This window comes from Rhea pennata, chromosome 9, assembly GCF_028389875.1.
Source record: "Rhea pennata isolate bPtePen1 chromosome 9, bPtePen1.pri, whole genome shotgun sequence".
NCBI classification, from domain to species: Eukaryota; Metazoa; Chordata; class Aves; order Rheiformes; family Rheidae; genus Rhea; species Rhea pennata.
This window is the reverse complement of record NC_084671.1, coordinates 7,671,268-7,690,362: the sequence shown is the minus strand read 5'-3', so window position 1 is coordinate 7,690,362 and position 19,095 is coordinate 7,671,268. Positions and strand designations below refer to the sequence as shown.

Sequence of the window (19,095 nt, the reverse complement as noted above, 5' to 3'; positions counted from 1 at the left end):
CTAATTCAAGAGGAGAAAATTATATAGTTAAATAAAAGCATTTAGATGCTCTACAAATAGGGTCAAAAGGAAGACTAATATTGCAATTAATTTAAATAAAGATTACATGACATCTTTATTTTTTTTTCTTCTATTGAAACAAATGGATTCATCATTCAGAAGAAATCTAATGTCACCCGTCTACCTCTATTAGCTGATACCAATGACAATCAGTTTTTTGATGAGCAGGATGAGGTGCCTTCTGTAGTTCTGTCAACACAAACACAATACTCTTTTTCACAGAGAATGAAAGCCATACTTTTCACTCCTAGTGCAGAAAACTGTCAGTCTTACGAAGAAATAACTCAAAGACTCAGGATTCAAATCTTTCCTATTTTGAAACAATATAAATCAGGAAAAACTAGAGTGACAGAATTTTAAAGAAATACAGGTGAAACCTGAATTACATTTCCAATCTCTTTTTCCAATATCAAAACAATGAGATGGAAAATAATAATAAATGTTAAAATGATAGTATTTTGCAGACTAAGTATGTCCTTTATTTGTGAAAATAACATTTAAGGACTAAAAATATAAAGAAAAAAAAACTATGCAGAATCTGAACTATGCAAGACTGAGATTTGCGCATAACTGAGGAATTTTAAAAATGTTTTTCAGAAAAACTTCAGATGAAGAGAAAAGCATTTCAATGCAATGCGCTGTTTTCAGATTTATCAAACTCTGTTTAATGGAAAACCTTTTGTTCCAGATTCATTGGTTAGTCAGCTACTTCAGTTTACAAAGAGACATTTCAACTACCTTGCTCTGCTCTCAAGAGGTATTACTTCACTGGGTAATAAATCAGGAATCTGTTTGCTTTTTACGGCAATACAAGTGTACAACAAATAAAAATGAAATATCTGTTCATACTGTTTTTCTGATTTGTGATTTTAACTTCCACTCTACATATATTTTTCTGCCATTTGAACTCAATGGAAATTATTAGCTGAAGAGCAATGTGCCTTAAGCAGTAATCTTTGACAAACACTGGAGTTGATGAAGACTTCACTTGCTCATCTGACACACAAATTCATTCCAAAAACTAAGCCTCACAAACGTTTTAAGAAGATTTATCAAATCTCTGAAGTTGACAATTCAGCACTTAAAGGGTGTAATTTTCTTGCTGCGTCTAAAAAAAACTAACAGACTTGCACACTCCTTTCCCTTTTCATGACCATCAGAAACAACTTGACAATTCAGGAATTTTACAGAAACTACCTGATTCATCTTTTGCCCATCACAACTAATCATCCTAGCAGCAATAATAAAAACAGTAATAAAAAATTAGTAAGTGGATTGGCTATTCATTTGTAAGAAGCAGTGTTTCCTCTTGTCCCAAACCTGAGATACTAATGGCTCTCTTCTCTCTTGCTCTCTAACTTTGAGAGTAATATGAAAAGGAGCAGTAAAAATTCAGGAATAAAAGAAATCACTGTTTATCAGGGATCTCATCCAGCACCCACTGCAGCTAACTGGTAAAAATAATTGTTAGATAGGAATCTACAGATTAACTGAGAAAGCAGGTTAACCATGAAAACTGACACATTAGTTTGCAGTTTGAAATGCTCACTAAATTTGAGCTGAATTCCTATAAAAAATTAACCTTACTATACTGAGGACCATATCCGTAAATGCTTTAATTTGATACATTTATCATAGCTATGTAAGTGTTTCAAGAAAGCAGATTAGTCTTTCACTCACAAAGAACAGGCCTAAGCCACTGTTATTAAAAAAAAAAGGAGAAAAAAAGGTAGTTAGTATGGAAAGGAGCCACTACCTCAGCTTGCTCTTGCTACTTAATAAGAAATTTACTGAGACATAAACCACATGCCGAGGCCTATGACATGTAGCAAATCACCACATGAAAACTGAATACTAAACATTAATTATATATATTAGATACTTTTTTCATTCATAGATTACTTGTGCAAACTCTGAGATGTTTGTAAAATAATGAAAATTAGACTTAGATTGAAAATACAACTACTGTCATTGACTAAAATAAATAGAACTGTCTCTGATTATTATTTTCTATCACAATACTCGTCCTAGCACAGCACTGCTGACAACAGCAGGGGAATGTGCACACCTTTAGACACGTAGCTACCCTGAGTCCCTACCTACACAGTGGAAAGAAAACAGAGAAAGAGGAAAGTTTAAGACCTGTGTTTAGTTCCTCCTCTGAAAACCTGTGCTCCCAAAGTGACATACATTACACAAGTAACGACAATTACTTCTTGCCAAAACTCTAAATGGGATTTAACATCTTGAGGTTAAAAATTAAAGAAACTGAAAATGGAAGTCAACAGTATAAACAAATGCATGATTAACAGCATCATGAAGGAGTCCTCAAATGATTAAATGCAAGTATCTAAGCAGCAGTAAGGCAGACGATTACTGCAGACTACACTGACCATTACATGAATCAAAAAGCATAATGTTACCACACTAAAAATACATTTTAAGATATCCTGAGTGTTGCACGTAAAACTAAGGAGACTATTTTCTTCTGACACTGAAGTCACTGTATGCAACACTTTTTGAAATCTAGTAAAAATGAAATACGCAACGGAGAAGAAAGAGAAGTTAAAAAAAATTCCCAAGGCAATGAACAGACATACTGGTTTCACCAAAGATCCTTCCAGGCCAACATCCTGTCTTCTACAGACACCAGCTCCAGATGGGTAAGAAAGAGCAGAAGAACGCAGCACTTCCCGTGTGTAGAAACACGGTGTAGTAACACCGTCCCTGACCACTCTCCCAGCACCTATTCAGCTTATAGCTCAGGCAGTTCTTAAACTCACAAGGTGGTATCTTTGTATTTAATTACCAATGGATTTTTCTTCCACGAATCTGTCCATCTCTCATTGAAGCCATGTACCATTTACACTTCTATGGGTGTTCTATGGTGGACGTAAACATATGATTTGAAAGAATTATTGGCTGAGAGAAGATATAACATTTGTTCAATAAATGAAAATGTTGTTACAAAGACAACGAAGATCACAAGGGGAAGAAAGGAAGAAAAAAGAAGGAAAAAGAGTAATTTGCAATGCTGAAGACTTAAATAGATGGGGGAAAAAAACCCTTTCCAAATACTAAAGTGATAAAAGGCTAAAACAGATTATCCAAGAAAGTTGTAGAATTTCTTAAACTGAAAACACATTGGAGAGGTGTATTTTTGCAGTAGTTGAAGAGATGGATTACGCTGGACTGCTTGAAGCCCTTGCAGTTTTATAGCAGCAAAGGTGCTTTACATTATTCATTTAGATGTCTATCTCACCTACTCACTCCATGTATTTAGAACCTGTGAAATAAAATCCTAATTTCTTTTATTGGGGGAAAAAAAAGGTAACACTACACTTTTGTGTTTTGTATTCAATGTATATCAAGAATAATCCATTAATTTACAAAATAAAAAAGATTTTAAGTGATTTTTTTCCATCCAATTCCCAAAAGCAGCCAAGAAGTATCCACTACCACCTAATTGGTTCCAAAGCACCTTTCAGTCTGAACATTCAGTGGCATTTCAGCTGCACAGGCAATTTTCTACAAGTTCATTTGAAGATATCTTGTAAATATGATTTATGGCACTTTGATAGTATTTGGAGTTAATTAAATAACTTGAGTGACAACTGTTACTTGTTTTAAATAGAAATCTAATCTACACAAAGTTTGGTAAGCAGACCAAAAGCAGTACAAAACACAAACAATAAAATACATCTTACAAGACAAGCTTTCTTTAAATACTAATGTTCAAATAAGATATTTTGTAAATAGTATGAAAGGTGAATTTCACAAATGATGTATCTTCTACATAACATTACATTCTAGTTGTTCATTGGTTACTATTTGCTAGACTATGACTTTATCATGCGGAGTTAAAATGATCTTTATGTTTCTTAAACAGGTTTTCCTCTCTCATCCTAGGGCCATTTTGGAAGCGTGTAGCAACTTTTATTATTTTGGTATTAATTTTCAGGACGTTTCCTAAGTAGCCCAGATTAATTCTTTCCAACTGAATTTCAACCTCTTTTTATTTTTTTTCTTTTTAACAAAAAGAAAAAAGTAATAAACTTGTAAGATTTTTAAAAATAAATCTGACACCCAACCATTTCATGAAAGCAGCTTATTTGAATAATTATTCAAATATACTGTATCAGTATTTATTAAATAATTTCCAGCGGTGGAAAGTGTGAATAAATTAATGTTAACATTTCCACAAAGGCTGAAACATATTTGTGGACTCTAGATTCTAACTGGGTTAATTAGAGTTAGCAGGTGATCTTGATAATTATTAGCCAGAATGTAGCAAATTCTCTTCCTTGACTATACAAAAACTGGTAACATATGAGACAGCAGGAAGATCAGAAAAGAAAGTAAATATTCAGGAAAAAAAGCAGAAGTTGTTTATTAATCTTAATAATAAATACTTATTCTTTTCCAGACATTGAAATCAATGACTGTACAAGGGCAGCAAAAAAGCCTCTAAAATAAGATATGATTCAAGAGCAATAAATTAGAATCTGATCTGTAGTTTTTCCAATCTTCATCTCTGAAATTAAATCTAGGCATTTTTGCTTCAAAGAAAAGAAAAAAAGCAGCCTCTTTAATTAAATAAAAGGATGACTCAACTCATTCCGATTTAAAAGAAAAAGTGAGTTCACTCGGTTTTCATGTATGAGTGGAGAGAGGAAAAAAAAAGAAAACCCGCAACACATACAACTCACTAAATTGGGGAAGAAAAAGAATTCCCACAAAGTATAACAACCCCATACCAAGTAGATCAAGTCTCTGCTGATAGAGAAGTTCCTTGGGGCGCTCTAAAAGCATTTTCTCAGTATTTACCGTGGCTAAATAAACCTTTCAGCTCTGTAACACTGTAAGCACTTTAACTGCTTCACTGTTCAAAACTGTCAAAACAAACTTGAAGCTTTGGGTTTAACAAAGAGAAACAGCCACATGAATTCTCTGGGGTTTACACAGCCAGCTGAACACCTGGGAGGATTCACAGCACCTGCAGCTATGATGACCCAACAAGCCCCAGATCTAATGTCATATTCACCACCATGTTAAAATTCAGAGGGAGAAACTAGTTTCCAACTTTTTTTTTCCTTTTTTTTTTTTTAAATAAAGAAGATACCATTCACTACTTCTAATGACGAATTCCCTATTGAAGTGGGAGAATTTAATCTTCTTCGAGTAATTACACAGTAAAATAGCTGACCAACAAGAGGGAGAGATGACACAAAGTCAAAAAGTTAGTATCTAACCTAAACATTAGAAAGGTCTTCTTGAAAACAGCGCCTCAGCAATCAAGTCTTAAAATAGATGGCTACAAAGTAGGTTTTGAAGTCCCCTCGGAGGCAGTTCTTCCAGAGACAAAGATTCGAACTATATGACCTTCTAGCTGCTGAAAGCAAGCTTTTTTATAGAAATTTCAAGAAAATTATTTCCTGCAAGCAACATTTTCAGCAATTAAATTTTTCCCATTACATTCAGCAAAGTTGCATTCTGTGTGCACTTTAAGACGCGAGAAGTAAAACTACATTTCTTTGACTCACTAAATAAAAATGCACCTCACTCAATAAAAATACATCTCAACTACAACCACTGATTAGTGTGTGATTAATGATCACTCATTAATGATCTGAGGAGTATAGAGACTTTTCAAATATTGAGATTGGTTTGAAAATTGTTCTGATAGGACACTATAGAAATTTACAAATAGAAATATACATGTGAAATTTACAGTTCAGAGATTTCTGGAATTTCCTGCTAATTCCTAATTTCCCGTTTATGAAACGTCCTGCTAATCTTCAGTCTTGTCCTGTTTGGTAATTTACAGTGCAAAAGTCACCAACCAACACAGCACGAAAAAACAACTGAACATGGGACCCCCTAGAAATGTTCAAACTGATACTTGTGATTATTCAAGCATGGCTGCTTTAGCCATTGCAAACTCTTGCCCATATTCATTAATGATTCTTACTAAGTTTTTGCTAACAAATGTGTGTTATCTTAAAAATTAAATACATTAAAGATTAAATTTATAAAGAATTATTTTTTCCTTTTAGTAACTAACACTGAAAAGGTCTGTTCCTTCCTCCTCACCTCCACCTCCCTCCTAAATTTCGGTATTTATTATATATTTGTATCTATGGACTAGACACACGCAGAGATTCCATTAACAGTTTTAAATGAAGCAGTTTTTTTTTTTTTTCACACATAAGAAATTTAACTGTATTAACACTTAAAGAGTCTCAAAGGAAAAATTCATGACAAATTTATGACTTTAAGATGCAAACATCCCTGAGTGCTAAAAAAGAGGCATGTAGCTAAAATGCAATAATTAGTTGTTAAACTGTTATTAACTTATATACAGTTATTTAACATAGCTATTAGTGACAAGAAGAACAGTGCCAGATTTTTTTCAATTACCTGTGGTTATATAAAAGATCTAAAATATCCAGAGCTGTCAACCATCTTTCATAAGTACTAGAGGTTTACTTTTAAATTCTCTACCTGAAAGCTTTTCAGTCATTATGAAAACGTCTTTCTATCACAACGAAAAAGTTGGTTCTGAAGGGAAATAACTAAGATGAAATTGAATAAAGGAATATTTAGACAGAATTGAAGGCAGATTTTGAATGACTGTAGATCAGATAATGGCTCTGAAAGGGAAAAAAAAAAAAAAAAAAAAAAAAACTCTTCCACTGTGTAACATAGCTTATTACATTTGACAGTTTTAATTAGATTAGACAATACAATCTTTGAATCAGAATCTATTCTACATAAGGTAAGGAATTAGAGAAATCTCCCATATTGCAGCTCTACTTTTGAAGACAACAAAACATCCAGATTTCTTGGATTTTTGTCTACAGTCAGTATGAAAATTGACATTTATATCTGAAAACAAAACAAAAAAAATCTGCTACCATTTAGGCTTTTAGTTGAAGATATTAATAGATAATTATTTTTTTGTAAAGATGAGGAAAGACATGGAAGCAAAAAGCTTGATTTGCTAGGAAATAAGAACTTCTGGAAGATGTCTAATAAGATCACAGCATATAAACTAGCTCACTCACACTCCTCCTTATTCACAGACTTTTTTCCAAACTTAATAGTAATAGCATTTTTATAACTTCAAAATGAGCAAATAAGTTTAAATGATTACCATCTGAATCATGATTTTATCCTATTAAAATTGTTTAGAATTGTTTTATTTGGAGGAACAAAGCAACACATAAATATTCTTAAAAAAAAAGTGCGAAAAGCATCTGGTGCTTCAACTCCAAAATCAAATCCACCATTAAAAGGAAACTTTGTTTTTCATACTGGAGGAGAATCTTGATGAATTTAATAGAACAAGCGATTAAATATTTTTCTACAATAACAGTGTTCTTTTAATGTAGTTCCAGTTTCTGAGACAGGGACTGTATATCATAAAACTGCTTGTCAAGAGATTATTTTCAATTTCAAAATAAAAAAATATCATCAGCAATCAATTATAATACTAAAAGTAGTAACAGGTAAGAACTGAAAATTCGCCAGGAAGTAGTAATTTTCTGCTGTATAGTATGCAACAAGCAATTAAAATAGTATTTTAACGTTTTCTTTTTTTCTTCTTTACAATCTGCAGAAATCTAAAACTTGGAGATTCCTCATGAGATGCTGAAGGTAAAAAAAAAAAAAAAAAAAAAAGGAGAGAGAGAAAACAAACAGAAGTAGGAGGGGAAGAATCAATACTGACAATAACATAAGATCTTTCAAAAAAGCAAAAAATAATGCCAACAAGCATCTAAACAGAAATTTATCTTTGGTTCTTCTCCAGAAAGAAGAAATGTTTCCTGCCAGTATCATCATCATTAAATGTAAAGTTGTTTTTTGCCATTTACTACATTAGTAGAAAGCAATACTGAACAAATAGCAGGAAGACTGCTTGGTAGGGTCATTTTTAATTTCTAATATAGGAAGTGTTCAACTCGTTCTTCACAACATGTTTAAACGGTTTTCTCTCAGGAGAAGGGAACAGTAATTTTTCTTGGGTTCAGCAACAACAGCAGCTCCAGCATCTGATCAACAATGACCACAGCATCAGTTAAAACAAAAGATCAATTACTTTATCATTCATAGCAACTTTTACTTGTGAAATGTTAGATATAGAAAGATTCATTAATGGCCTTATCTACAGAGAATGAATGCCAGCATCAAATGATCCTAAACAATCCCAATTTACCAATGACTCTCTGCCAGCAAGTGGTGATTCACTAACAGAGCAAGTGAATAAACACTTTCCTTGCAAAATAATAGGAGGTAAAAACATAACTTGGCAGTATTTCCCTCTCATTAACGTGGACATTAATTAGCATAGTTATACAAAGAAGACATGAATTAAATATGTCAAGGTCTCCAAATTGTTTGAATTCTTCTTTGGTTAAATAATCCAAATATTTAAATTAGTTTCTTCATGTAATTCAGTGTTTCAGATAGAATCCCCACTGAACACTACCACTGATAGGCACATAAAATTATTATTTGCAGACTGCTTATGTAGCTTCCTTGTTAACCCTTCATATAAAATAAAGATGTAATCCTTTATGTAAAAATAGTCACAGTCTCTCTTAATTAGTCAAGTACTTATCTTATTCTCTCACTAACTAACAGATCCTCACATACTACCCAACTCATCAGGTTTCTGATTTTATTTATAAGTCTAGAATATTAGTACAAACTACATTTCAGCTCAAACTTTTTACTTCTCCTAGACTTTGTAGAAATTAAAGAGAGAGAGTTTTGGAAGCTGCACTAATAATAATGCTCATGGAATGCCCAAGATTTTAATTTAGAAAAGCTGCATATTTACAATACAGAAAATAAACCCTGTTATATGCATTTGTCTGTCTTATTTTGCCACTTCTCTGCAGGTCTCTAGAAGCTACTGTCCTATTATATTTCTTGCTACATTCACCGGGTGTTCCATATTTAGTGCAATTTTTACCCCAGTTTTCTTCCACAGGCAGATTTTTGTTTTTCATTGTCTTAGAGTCCTAGTGCTTAACCTTCAGTAACACTTTTTCCTTTATTTTACTGAGAACAAACTCATACAGTTTTAGCAAAACAGTCAAGACAACTGTGTCCTTAGTCCTCAAGTACAAATGGTGAATAGGTCTCAGTCTCTCCCCCTCCTCAAAACAGTGCTGCAACACTACCTATGCTATTTAGGAATAGGAAAAATAAACTAAATTGGCCTCCTTTCCTGGGGGAAGTCCAAAAGCGGAAGCATGGGTTTTACCACTGAGTCCAGGGGTACACGGAGCTATGCTCCAGTGCCAAAGCCGCAGACTGGGGAACGTTTCTATCTAGCCAAACAACATTGGCCATTTTCCACTGTCATTTAGAAATTCATTATTATTTATTCTAAATTCCTGTTTCATCTCCATTTCTGTTCCAATAAACTTAGAGTTCAGAGGATTATTCTTATAAAGAATTATTAAACACAAATTACAATTATTCTTGTCTCTTTACTGGACACTTCTTTGCAATCTGCTGCTGTTAACATGGATTGGATGTGAATGCGCTCTCAATTTCCGCAAGAGAAGATGCGTTCCAAGAAGACAGCTCTTATTCCATTTGTACTATCATAATTCTGAGGTAAGTTATACAGCTTTCTTGGCAAGTGCTTCAAGTAATATCAATATTCTTCGTAAGATGATCAATCTTCCATAAAAAGTGTTCCAGACACATCAGAGCACTCTTGGGAACACACGGTCGATCTGTGCCGGGCTGTTCCGTCACTGCTGTCCACCATTTGACAAGGAATCAGAATTCTGGTCAGACTTAGGAAGTGGTAAACCCTACATTTTTTTTTTTTTTTTTTAATTTCACAAACTGTATTATAGTTGCATTAATTGTAAATTATATTATCAAGAAAAAAGTGTACAGGCAACCTTGGATATATCTGAGGCTTTTTTTTTTTTTTTTTTTTTTTTTTTTTTTTAATTGAGGCTTCAGAGGAAGCATGCAGAATGGACATATTTTCAACACAACAGTCTCGCCCATCACAAATTTTAAGGTGAGACAGAAGGTTTTTACAGAAGAAAAACTGAAATTTTAGTCATGTTTGATTAGAGATACAAAACTGCAAGCTAATTAACCAGGCTGCTAAGAGAGGCTGTGTCCATAATACTGGCGAGGATACAAAACTGCTGTAACAAAAAGAATCATAAAATGCTAAAATTTCACATCCAAATGTACCACAGAAGTAGAGGTTGAAAACAGATTTCCTTTGCTTTATATATCTATATCTATATATATGTATATATTTATACACACACACACACATATATATGTCTAAAATTGACATATCTAGAGAGTTTGTAGACCAACACATATAACATTATAACATGAATGATTTTGCATCTTTTGTTTCACAGTACTTGCACAGAATAAAACAGGTTCTTCTCATGACAAAATTACCACTCCATCACTGGACAGGAGAAGTAGTTAAAATATTACTAACAAACAATGCGTTTGATATCAAATCATTTTACTATACTCAGTCAGACAGAAATTGCCAAGCAAGATCAGTCTTAAACTCCACTTAATTCAAAATGCTGCTTTGGTCAATGTTTAGTTCCACTGCTTCAGAAGCAAGTCAAAGAAACATCAAAACAAGCTAATGATAATTAGCCTGGCAAATTTATGGACAAAAAACATTTAAAATGCTTATTTTATGAAAGTCAAACTGAACTCCATTTTGAATTGTTTAATTATTTTAAATTGTTTTTATATTATACTATGTCTTACATTATTTCTGCTTTATTTTACATATTAATAAAAACAACCATAAGGTTACTAGTTTAAAATCTGTATGTACTTTTGCCAGTATAATTGTGGAATATCCTGACTGAAGGCTAGTTACACTGGTGCAGCCGAGCACTGAACCTGACCTACACACTTTACAGAACATTGATTACAGAAGAGTAATATTTTCCCAGTATGCCACCTGTTACATCTGCTAAATTTATAGGTTAAATGAGAATTTATAAACAGTTTTGAAGGATTGGATTAGGAAGAAAAAAATCTGAATTGTGCTAATGAACAGAAAATATGCTACGTTAAAGCTGCAAAAAATTGAGAAAGCAGAAGAGCGTTCAAGTATAGTGAGACTGTGTATAATGATTGGCTGAGGTAAGTTTTCCTGTCTGCTCTCTTAATCCACCTTGTACTTTTTTTTTTTTTTAAATAAAGTTCAGCCAGTTTATTTATTAAAAAAACAAAACAAAACAAAACCAAAACTTGTCTATATGCAAGTGCAAGGCTAAAATACTTAAACAAAACATCCTCCACCTGTAGTTACCTAAAATCAATCAGTATCAAGGTAGTTAAATGTGTAATCTCACAAACCATATATAAAAGAAAATACTTTATTTCTAACCTCTGCTGCCAGTTGTTGAAGAGAAGGTGATGCAACAGGATGTAAAGTTGAGTTGCCTCTGACTGGATTATGGAGGCTAACGTAAGCCACAACATTTCTTTGAAGAACTCTCTTGAGGTCCTACAACACAAGCAGAGCAATGGTTATTATTATGTGTGGTTTTAATTAAGACTTGTTTTGTTATTTCAATTCCTTTAAAAGGAAGAATTGCACCCTATGTTTTTGTCTTCTGTGGTTTGCTGAGTGTTACTTAATTATTCCTCTTACAATATCCTGTTAAAATATTCAAAGGGTATCTTAGCGCTACTTCTCTCTATAAGTAAAAGTTGTAATTCCATTTCACACATCATCTCAACAAAATAAAAACAGGCCTAGGAGGAATTAAAAATGACTACACTTGTAAAGACCCAAAGTGAAAACATTACATACTGTGAAACAACGTGAAGGCCTTTTAAACCTATGCCTGACAGAAGACAAACTTCAAAAGCAATCATTATCAACAGTTAAATGTACTTGAATTTTTAGAGTCCAAATTCAGATGTGAATTGCATAACTTCCCCAGTGGCGTCATTTTATTATATTTTAAACTAGTGAAATAAGATGCATGAACTGTTTCAATTATCTTTTTAAAAAAAGATCACCTTTGCCTTCTTAGTAACGAGTTACTCTTTGCGTGAACTGGCTCTTTATATGGAACAGAAGAGGTGTAATGCAATTACATCTGATGTAAAGCTGATTTGAAGTGGAACTAAATAAATTTGGCTTCCAGTCTGGATTTTTCCAATTTGACTTTTTCACCTCCTCTTGTTTTTGAAGAATAATCATGTTGAAAGTATGAAACTTAGAAAACAGCTAGCTGCTCTTCACAAACGATAAAAATTAACTCTTCACTTTATCTACCATTTTAATTCAGCAGCCATGAACTTCTCTGCTAGCTATTCCTTTTTAATCGATTAACTGATACGTAATCATATGTGATCAACTGTACTATGATAAGGTGTTTTCTTTGATTCGGATAATTTCTATTCTGTTGAAACTAATAGCCCAAGGAATTGTCTGTGTTGGATTGAATCTATCTCCTAAACACAAATATGTGGTAAGTGAATCAGAACCAACCACACAGACACTGAAATGTTTATGTGTTTATGTAATTAATATAAACCATGGTATGGTTCTCTTCTTTCATTCAGTTTTTTCACGATTTAGTTTTCTCCACAGTAAGTATATCAATAAGAAATTTGTAACTGTTGAACCTCTAAGAAGGAGAACAAGCCCTCTAAGCTATTTCTGGTTTTAAGTCTTTTCCTCTGCTCAGACTATGTTCTCTTTTACAGTCCTCTGCTGAATTAGCAAGAGGAATCAGCTCGTAACACATGTTGTGTATAACCACCCTGCAATCCTCACAACTATAGGAACAATTTACCATCCTATTATCACACATCACCTGTTCCATAGGAACTGCATCTATAGATGTTTGCACCACATTTGTTATGGTAAGGTGAGTATAGGCAGAGTTGTTACAGATCACTTAATGAACGGTTCTATATATAAGCACAGTTTCATACTGTTTTCATGTTTGTTTCGACAAATGTCATCATTATTACTTCTTTTTAAAATTGTTTTACCTCTGCCCATTCATACGAACCGATGTTCCCAAACGATGTCCCTCCCCACGAGCAGAAAACAATGGTCCGATCAGGTCTCCAGCCTCTCTTAGCTTTCAACATCAAGGCTTCTATAAACGCAGTAATGACAGCAGTGCTACTGGCCCATTCTTGTCCACCATAGCTATTCAAGCTGTTGTGATGACTACCAATGACGACGTATCTGTCTGAAATGTAGAGAAAAAAGAAAGAAAAGGGAATCTTATTTCAAGTGGATACTAACATTAGAAGATTTACAAAAATAAAGTATGAACTGTACTCGTAGTCTGTAACGCCATTAATGCAAATAAATGCTGTTAACAAAAGTTTATATGATCACGTGCAAGACAATTTTATGACATAAATACATAAAACTGAGAATTACTTAAAAATACATCAATAAATTGACATGGATACTGCCCTAACCTAAACCCTTAAATCCTCCCCTTCATTGTTTGCCTATCATTCTCAATTATCATAAATTTTATTTGTTTTTATAGCAGGGACTTTTGTCATACAGATAATGTAAAGAAGTTCCATGCTTATATTAAGAGTGTTACAAAAACACACAAATGATAATTGGGAAGCACTGTCTTCAATATATCATAAATGTTCAAAAAATAAAAGATATGGTAGTATAATGAGAAATAAAGAGAAAATACATGAAGTATTAGTACTCCCTCACCTGAAAGATTGTGTTCAGTGCTCACCACCCTACCTCAAAAGAGACATTGCAGAAACAGCAGTTGAAGCAGGTAACCAGAATGGTTAGAAACCAGGACTTAGACTTCCATGTAAGGAGACACTGAAAAGATCTGGACTGCAGGTTTAGAGAGGAGACACGACAGAATAAAAATAATGAATGATACAGAAAAGTTAAGTCAGAGCTATTAACTTTGGTCGTACTGGAAGAAAGTATTCTATAAAATGAAAAGCCAGAGGTTTCAACTTGAAGAAAGAAAATATGTATAGTTAACCGGAAGAATTTTCTACCAAAATATAAATTTTAGAGAAGTATTTTAGCAAATTTAGAATATATTTAGTCCAGAAGTCATTAAACGTGTTTTAAGGGGAAAAAAATATTTCAGAGAAATTAAATAAAATTTCAAGACATAATACATTATCCAAAACTTACGGACTACTCTAAAGAGCGTTCTTTTATTCTGTAAAGATGATGTGGTATTAAACAACTGAACCACTGGTCTGACTGGCATGCATCAAGAGGTCTGCACAAGCTTATGCTGAATGACCTATTCAGCTATTAGACTTGCTGTGTGAGGCCAGTTCACAATGGAATCCTCTCTGAAGCACTCCTTACTGGGTGTCTTTGATATTTAGCAAAATATCTTTGTAAAGTCCAGATGTAGAGTTTTTAGAGGTGTCAAAACACTGATAGAAGCAGAAGAGTAGTTATAAAGTGATGTCAGAACCACAACCATCTTTGGGTGCCATCTATACTCCAAAGAGGGCAAAGCGTTTTGGTTTTCTGTTAACATGCTTACTTCAGCCAAACAGATTCATTCTTCATTGTTGTCAGTACGTTGGAATATAGTAGGACATATATTTGATAAAATGCCTGTTTCCTATAGTGGTTATAAAATTAAATATATAACTTTGGGGCATATTTTTGCAGAGACTACTGCCTATGAACACTTTTTAACCAGACACAACATACTTTGATTATAAAACTGTTCTTTATCAAACCAGCCTTTTACTAGTTTTGCTCAGTATTATATCTGGCGATGTTGTTTTATATGGAATTAAAAATGCTTTAAAAGTATATCTGCTATGTAGCTCTAACACAACATTTTTAATTGACTGCTTGGGGAGGGTGCACAAGCATGAGTGTGCACATAGATATGAAAATTTGCTTCTAACAGTAGATGTTGCTCAGATGACAATTTCATCGGGTGAGACAGTTGACAAAATTTACACCTTGTGAGCCAAACAGAAATCTGAGTGTACGTAATAATTTGATGTAACAAAATACAATCTCACTAATATAATCAGATGTTGCATCATAATAAAATTAATCATTGGTGGCACTGACAGTGAGAAGTCACAGGATCTTAAACTCAATTGATGCTGGGAATCGGGATCAGGAATGAATAGAAGCTCTTCCAGGTGGTTACAGTAAGTGTCACTAAAGCAGGGTGATCAGACAGGATCAAGACTTGCCTCCCTTTATCATTTCATCTTGACCTATGAATGAAATATGTGAAAGGGAATGGAAAGAGACCTTCAGAAATATAGGAAAGGACATGGTGGAGAAGAAAGGTATGAGCAGTAACTTATTGTAGGAGAATCCAGATGAAAGTATAGGGTAAAAGGTAACAGTTGATAGCTCCTTTGAAATTCTTCATCTTTGCACATCTCTCCCTCTTGAATACACATAAAATCATCCCAAAGTAGATGGTAAAAGCATAGGAGAAAGGATGGCCATGCTTACAGAGGCAGAAGCAGCCTTTTCGCAATCATTTGCTGAAGCAAGTAAAAAAACATCTCATAATAAGGAAAAAAAAGAAAGAAAGGACTAGAGGTGGAGCAAAAAATATCCAGCACATACTCCTGAAAGTGAGATGGATAGTGTTCAGAGTAACGATGAGCTGGACAATGAGCATTTATCATTAAAAAAAAAAAAAATCTTTATACTATCTTCTATATTTTAACCTTGCCCAACAGAGCTTCAAAATCAACGCAGTATTTTTAGTATTTTTCAGGCTTTTAAAAGGCTATCTCAGCCACCACATTTTTTTTGCTCCTGAATCTTTTAACCTCTTGCTCTGCTTTTTTGTTACTCTTTAGATCAAATGTCAAATAACGTCACCAATATGCATGTGTGTTGGAAGCAGGGCCTTTCCACACACACACAATCTACCTTGAATGAAACTCTAGTCATTTGATAGGCTATGCGGAAAATATAGTTGACTTTCTGCATTCCCAGGAACATCAAGGAGACTATTTTACGTCTATAAAACAAGTAAAAATGCATCAAAATGAGAGCAAACGAATGCTATTAAAACATTAGGGATTCTAACAGTTGAGAGGACATGGCTACAGTATGAAGTAGGAAAAGTAAAGAAACAAGAGAAGGGTTAATGTTGATTCCAGATAAAATGTTGTCTAAGTGCACTACATGCTTAAATTATGTCTATATCAGAAGCCAGTTGTTACAGTCTTTACTCAGCAAGACACTTATGGGACTAATTGTAGGCATCTGAATAGTCCTACTGACTTCCATTATATAGCCTTAAAATTAATCATGTACTGACGTACCTTTAAAATGCAGCATCTTAACAAGACTGTAACAGTAAGATGAAAGATGCAGGTATGGAGAAGATAAACAGTTTATTAAACATTAGTCGATGCATGCTTTTTGTTATTTGGCTTGCTTCTGTTTTGCAGCTCCAGAGACAGAGTATGTCTAAACATGGCAGTTGTTACCTTTCAAATTCTGTGACCGCTATTCTCAAAAATTAGCAATTAGTAAAGACTGGAAGCTTCTAACTCTTGTACTAAATTAAATCCTTCATTGAAATTAAATCCATTGTGCTAATGGATTTGTTAAAAAAAAAGAAAAAAAAGAAAACCATTTGTTCTTGCAAAAGGTGTAGCACTGAGCACACAGAAAAAATAGTTCATTATTTCACTAACAGGGATAAACTGAAAGCTTCTTCATCCTCTTCATTCCCTCATTTAAAACATGAAGTGACTGGCTCACCTCCTACGAAGGCATAGAAAAATCTGAAAATTTTCTTCTAAGCTAATATCCGAGTCCTAATCAAGGTAACTGTGACAATGGTTTTGATGATGAGGTATCTGTCCATTAGGAACTGGATGGGCCACCAACACTTTGCAGTATGTCAGTAAGGGGTAATCAGCAACAGTGTTCATCTAATGTTCACTTGTGTTGCAGGAACCCTTAAGCTTTTAGGCAAATTCACTTTCAGGGAAAGTAAACTCAAGATTCTTTTGATTCCTATGATGTCCTAATCATCATATTTACTACACACATCATCAAATCAGAGAGAGGGTTTGAGTTAAGTCACAATTGATCTTAAGACCTTGCTTAATTCCCAGACATACAGAATAGTAAATATTTCTAAAATTCTATACAACTAGTTTAAGGCATGGTTGTAACACTAAATAAGGCTGCAGAACTTAAAAATTTGATTAAGAATTTAAATCACAGATTTTTTTATACTGTAATCACATTCAATATTAGATTCTTAACAAAGCCAGAGATCATACTACACCTTGGTTTCAGTAAGACATTTCAATTAGGCAGGGGTGTCGTGCATTTGAATTAGAGTTTTATGCTCATATTTATAAAAGCAAAATCCCCAAACTCATCCTATTTTTTCTGGAGTAGGTCCTGTAATACAAAAAGCTATACCCTCTCCCAGCAAATATAAATGTATGTTTTTTTTATTTGTTATATATATATATTTTGTATCACAAAATGATTATAAAATTATTTAAAATATCTGTTCTAAAGTAATACAGACAGCTCAAATATTAATACAATACTGTACGCAATACAGTCCTTTGTATTGTTAAAGCCATCAGCATAGTTACTTGGTATAAAATACAGTTGTTGTCTATGGTCTAAGCGCAATTCCTACTTGCTGTGTAATATATGCTCATTTTAACTATAACATCCCCTTAAGCTCATTCTCTGCTCAATTCTTATGGTCTGTCTTTCCACAAATCAAACCACACAATCTCTGCAACAGAGAGTCTTTTTTCCTCCATACTAGTACATTCTGTAGCAAAATAGAAACTTGATCTCAGCTATGACTCCCAGCTGTCATGAAATAATCAACACAAATGATAAAGGGATACTTACCAGGAAATACAGTTCCTTTTAAATATCCAATAACATTAGAAATTGTCTTGTATGTTGTGACTGACTGAATATTCAGACTGATTATTTTTTTGTCTGTTAAAAGATTAAAAAAAAAAGAGGAAGAAAACTAAGAACATGTTAAATTGCTATTTATCCAGCCAAGAAATCTACAGGCCAAAGAAAAACTCCTCATGCATTAGAAAAAAAAATTTTTAAAAATGATTTTGGAGAAGAGCCAGAGATTAAAACATGAAATATTATAACATTATTTTCTTAGTCCTGTTTTAATAATGGGGATTATACGTGGAACATCAGAAGCAGCCTCAACTGCTGGAGTTAAAAATATCATTCAATTCACCCAATAAATGCTAAGAGAATACAACAGATGGGGGAAAAAAAGAAAAAGAAGAAAAACAAAAAGGCAGACTTACATACTCTTATGATAAGGAAATTTGTCTTAATTTTCATAGGTTTACCTAGCCTAAAATGCTCATTCAGGCAACCTTTCAATAGCATTCAAAGATTTATGTCTGGTTTACATTACACTATTCTGGAAAACACTGTGCTCCCTCCGATGGGAAAACTGCCCCTCCGCATCACTGATCGCTGCGCCAGCACAGCACTTGGTGGCGATACACCAGCGCGCTCACGCCAACAGGAGGCGGCTTCGGTGGGCTTAGCGGGCACCCAGAGAGGAGGCGGTCTAACTGCAGAGGCAGAAAACCTTCAAAAACCTGCCGGCGCACGCGGAACCTGCCAGTGGAGACTGTAGCACGGGATAAAGACAGAGAAACGTCAACGTCTGAGTTGGAAGGGTTTAACAAACTGACTGCCCTTTGCTGAGACTTACCGTCGCTCTCCGTCCCCGAGACGGGACGCGCTTTCCACCCTAACTCTCCTGCGGTTTGTGGCAAGGCAAACAAAACATCTAATCACAGGGGGATGCAGATACCTTTGAAACGTTGCATCTGCATTACAGTAGACTGTATTAACGTTCGTCTCATCTGAAAGGTCATAACTTTGATCTAAGGAGAGAAACGTCTCTAACTGAAATGCTAGCAAGCGCCTGCCAACAACCCCCGTGTCGGCCAACGCTCTTCTGGGAGGTTTCTCTCGCACCCACG

At 34.1% G+C, this 19,095-nt stretch overlaps 1 protein-coding gene across 1 annotated transcript in view; it reads right to left on the bottom strand.

Annotated features, from left to right (window-relative positions):
* NAALADL2 (N-acetylated alpha-linked acidic dipeptidase like 2) overlaps positions 1-19,095 on the bottom strand; it is a 358,090-nt gene that overhangs the window by 114,695 nt on the left and 224,300 nt on the right. The window contains exons 7-9 of the mRNA XM_062582696.1: positions 17,972-18,064; positions 13,105-13,310; positions 11,480-11,599 (exon numbers count right to left, since the gene is read on the bottom strand). Coding sequence (XP_062438680.1) covers positions 11,480-11,599; positions 13,105-13,310; positions 17,972-18,064 — 419 coding nt within the window. The remainder of the gene's footprint in view (positions 1-11,479; positions 11,600-13,104; positions 13,311-17,971; positions 18,065-19,095) is intronic.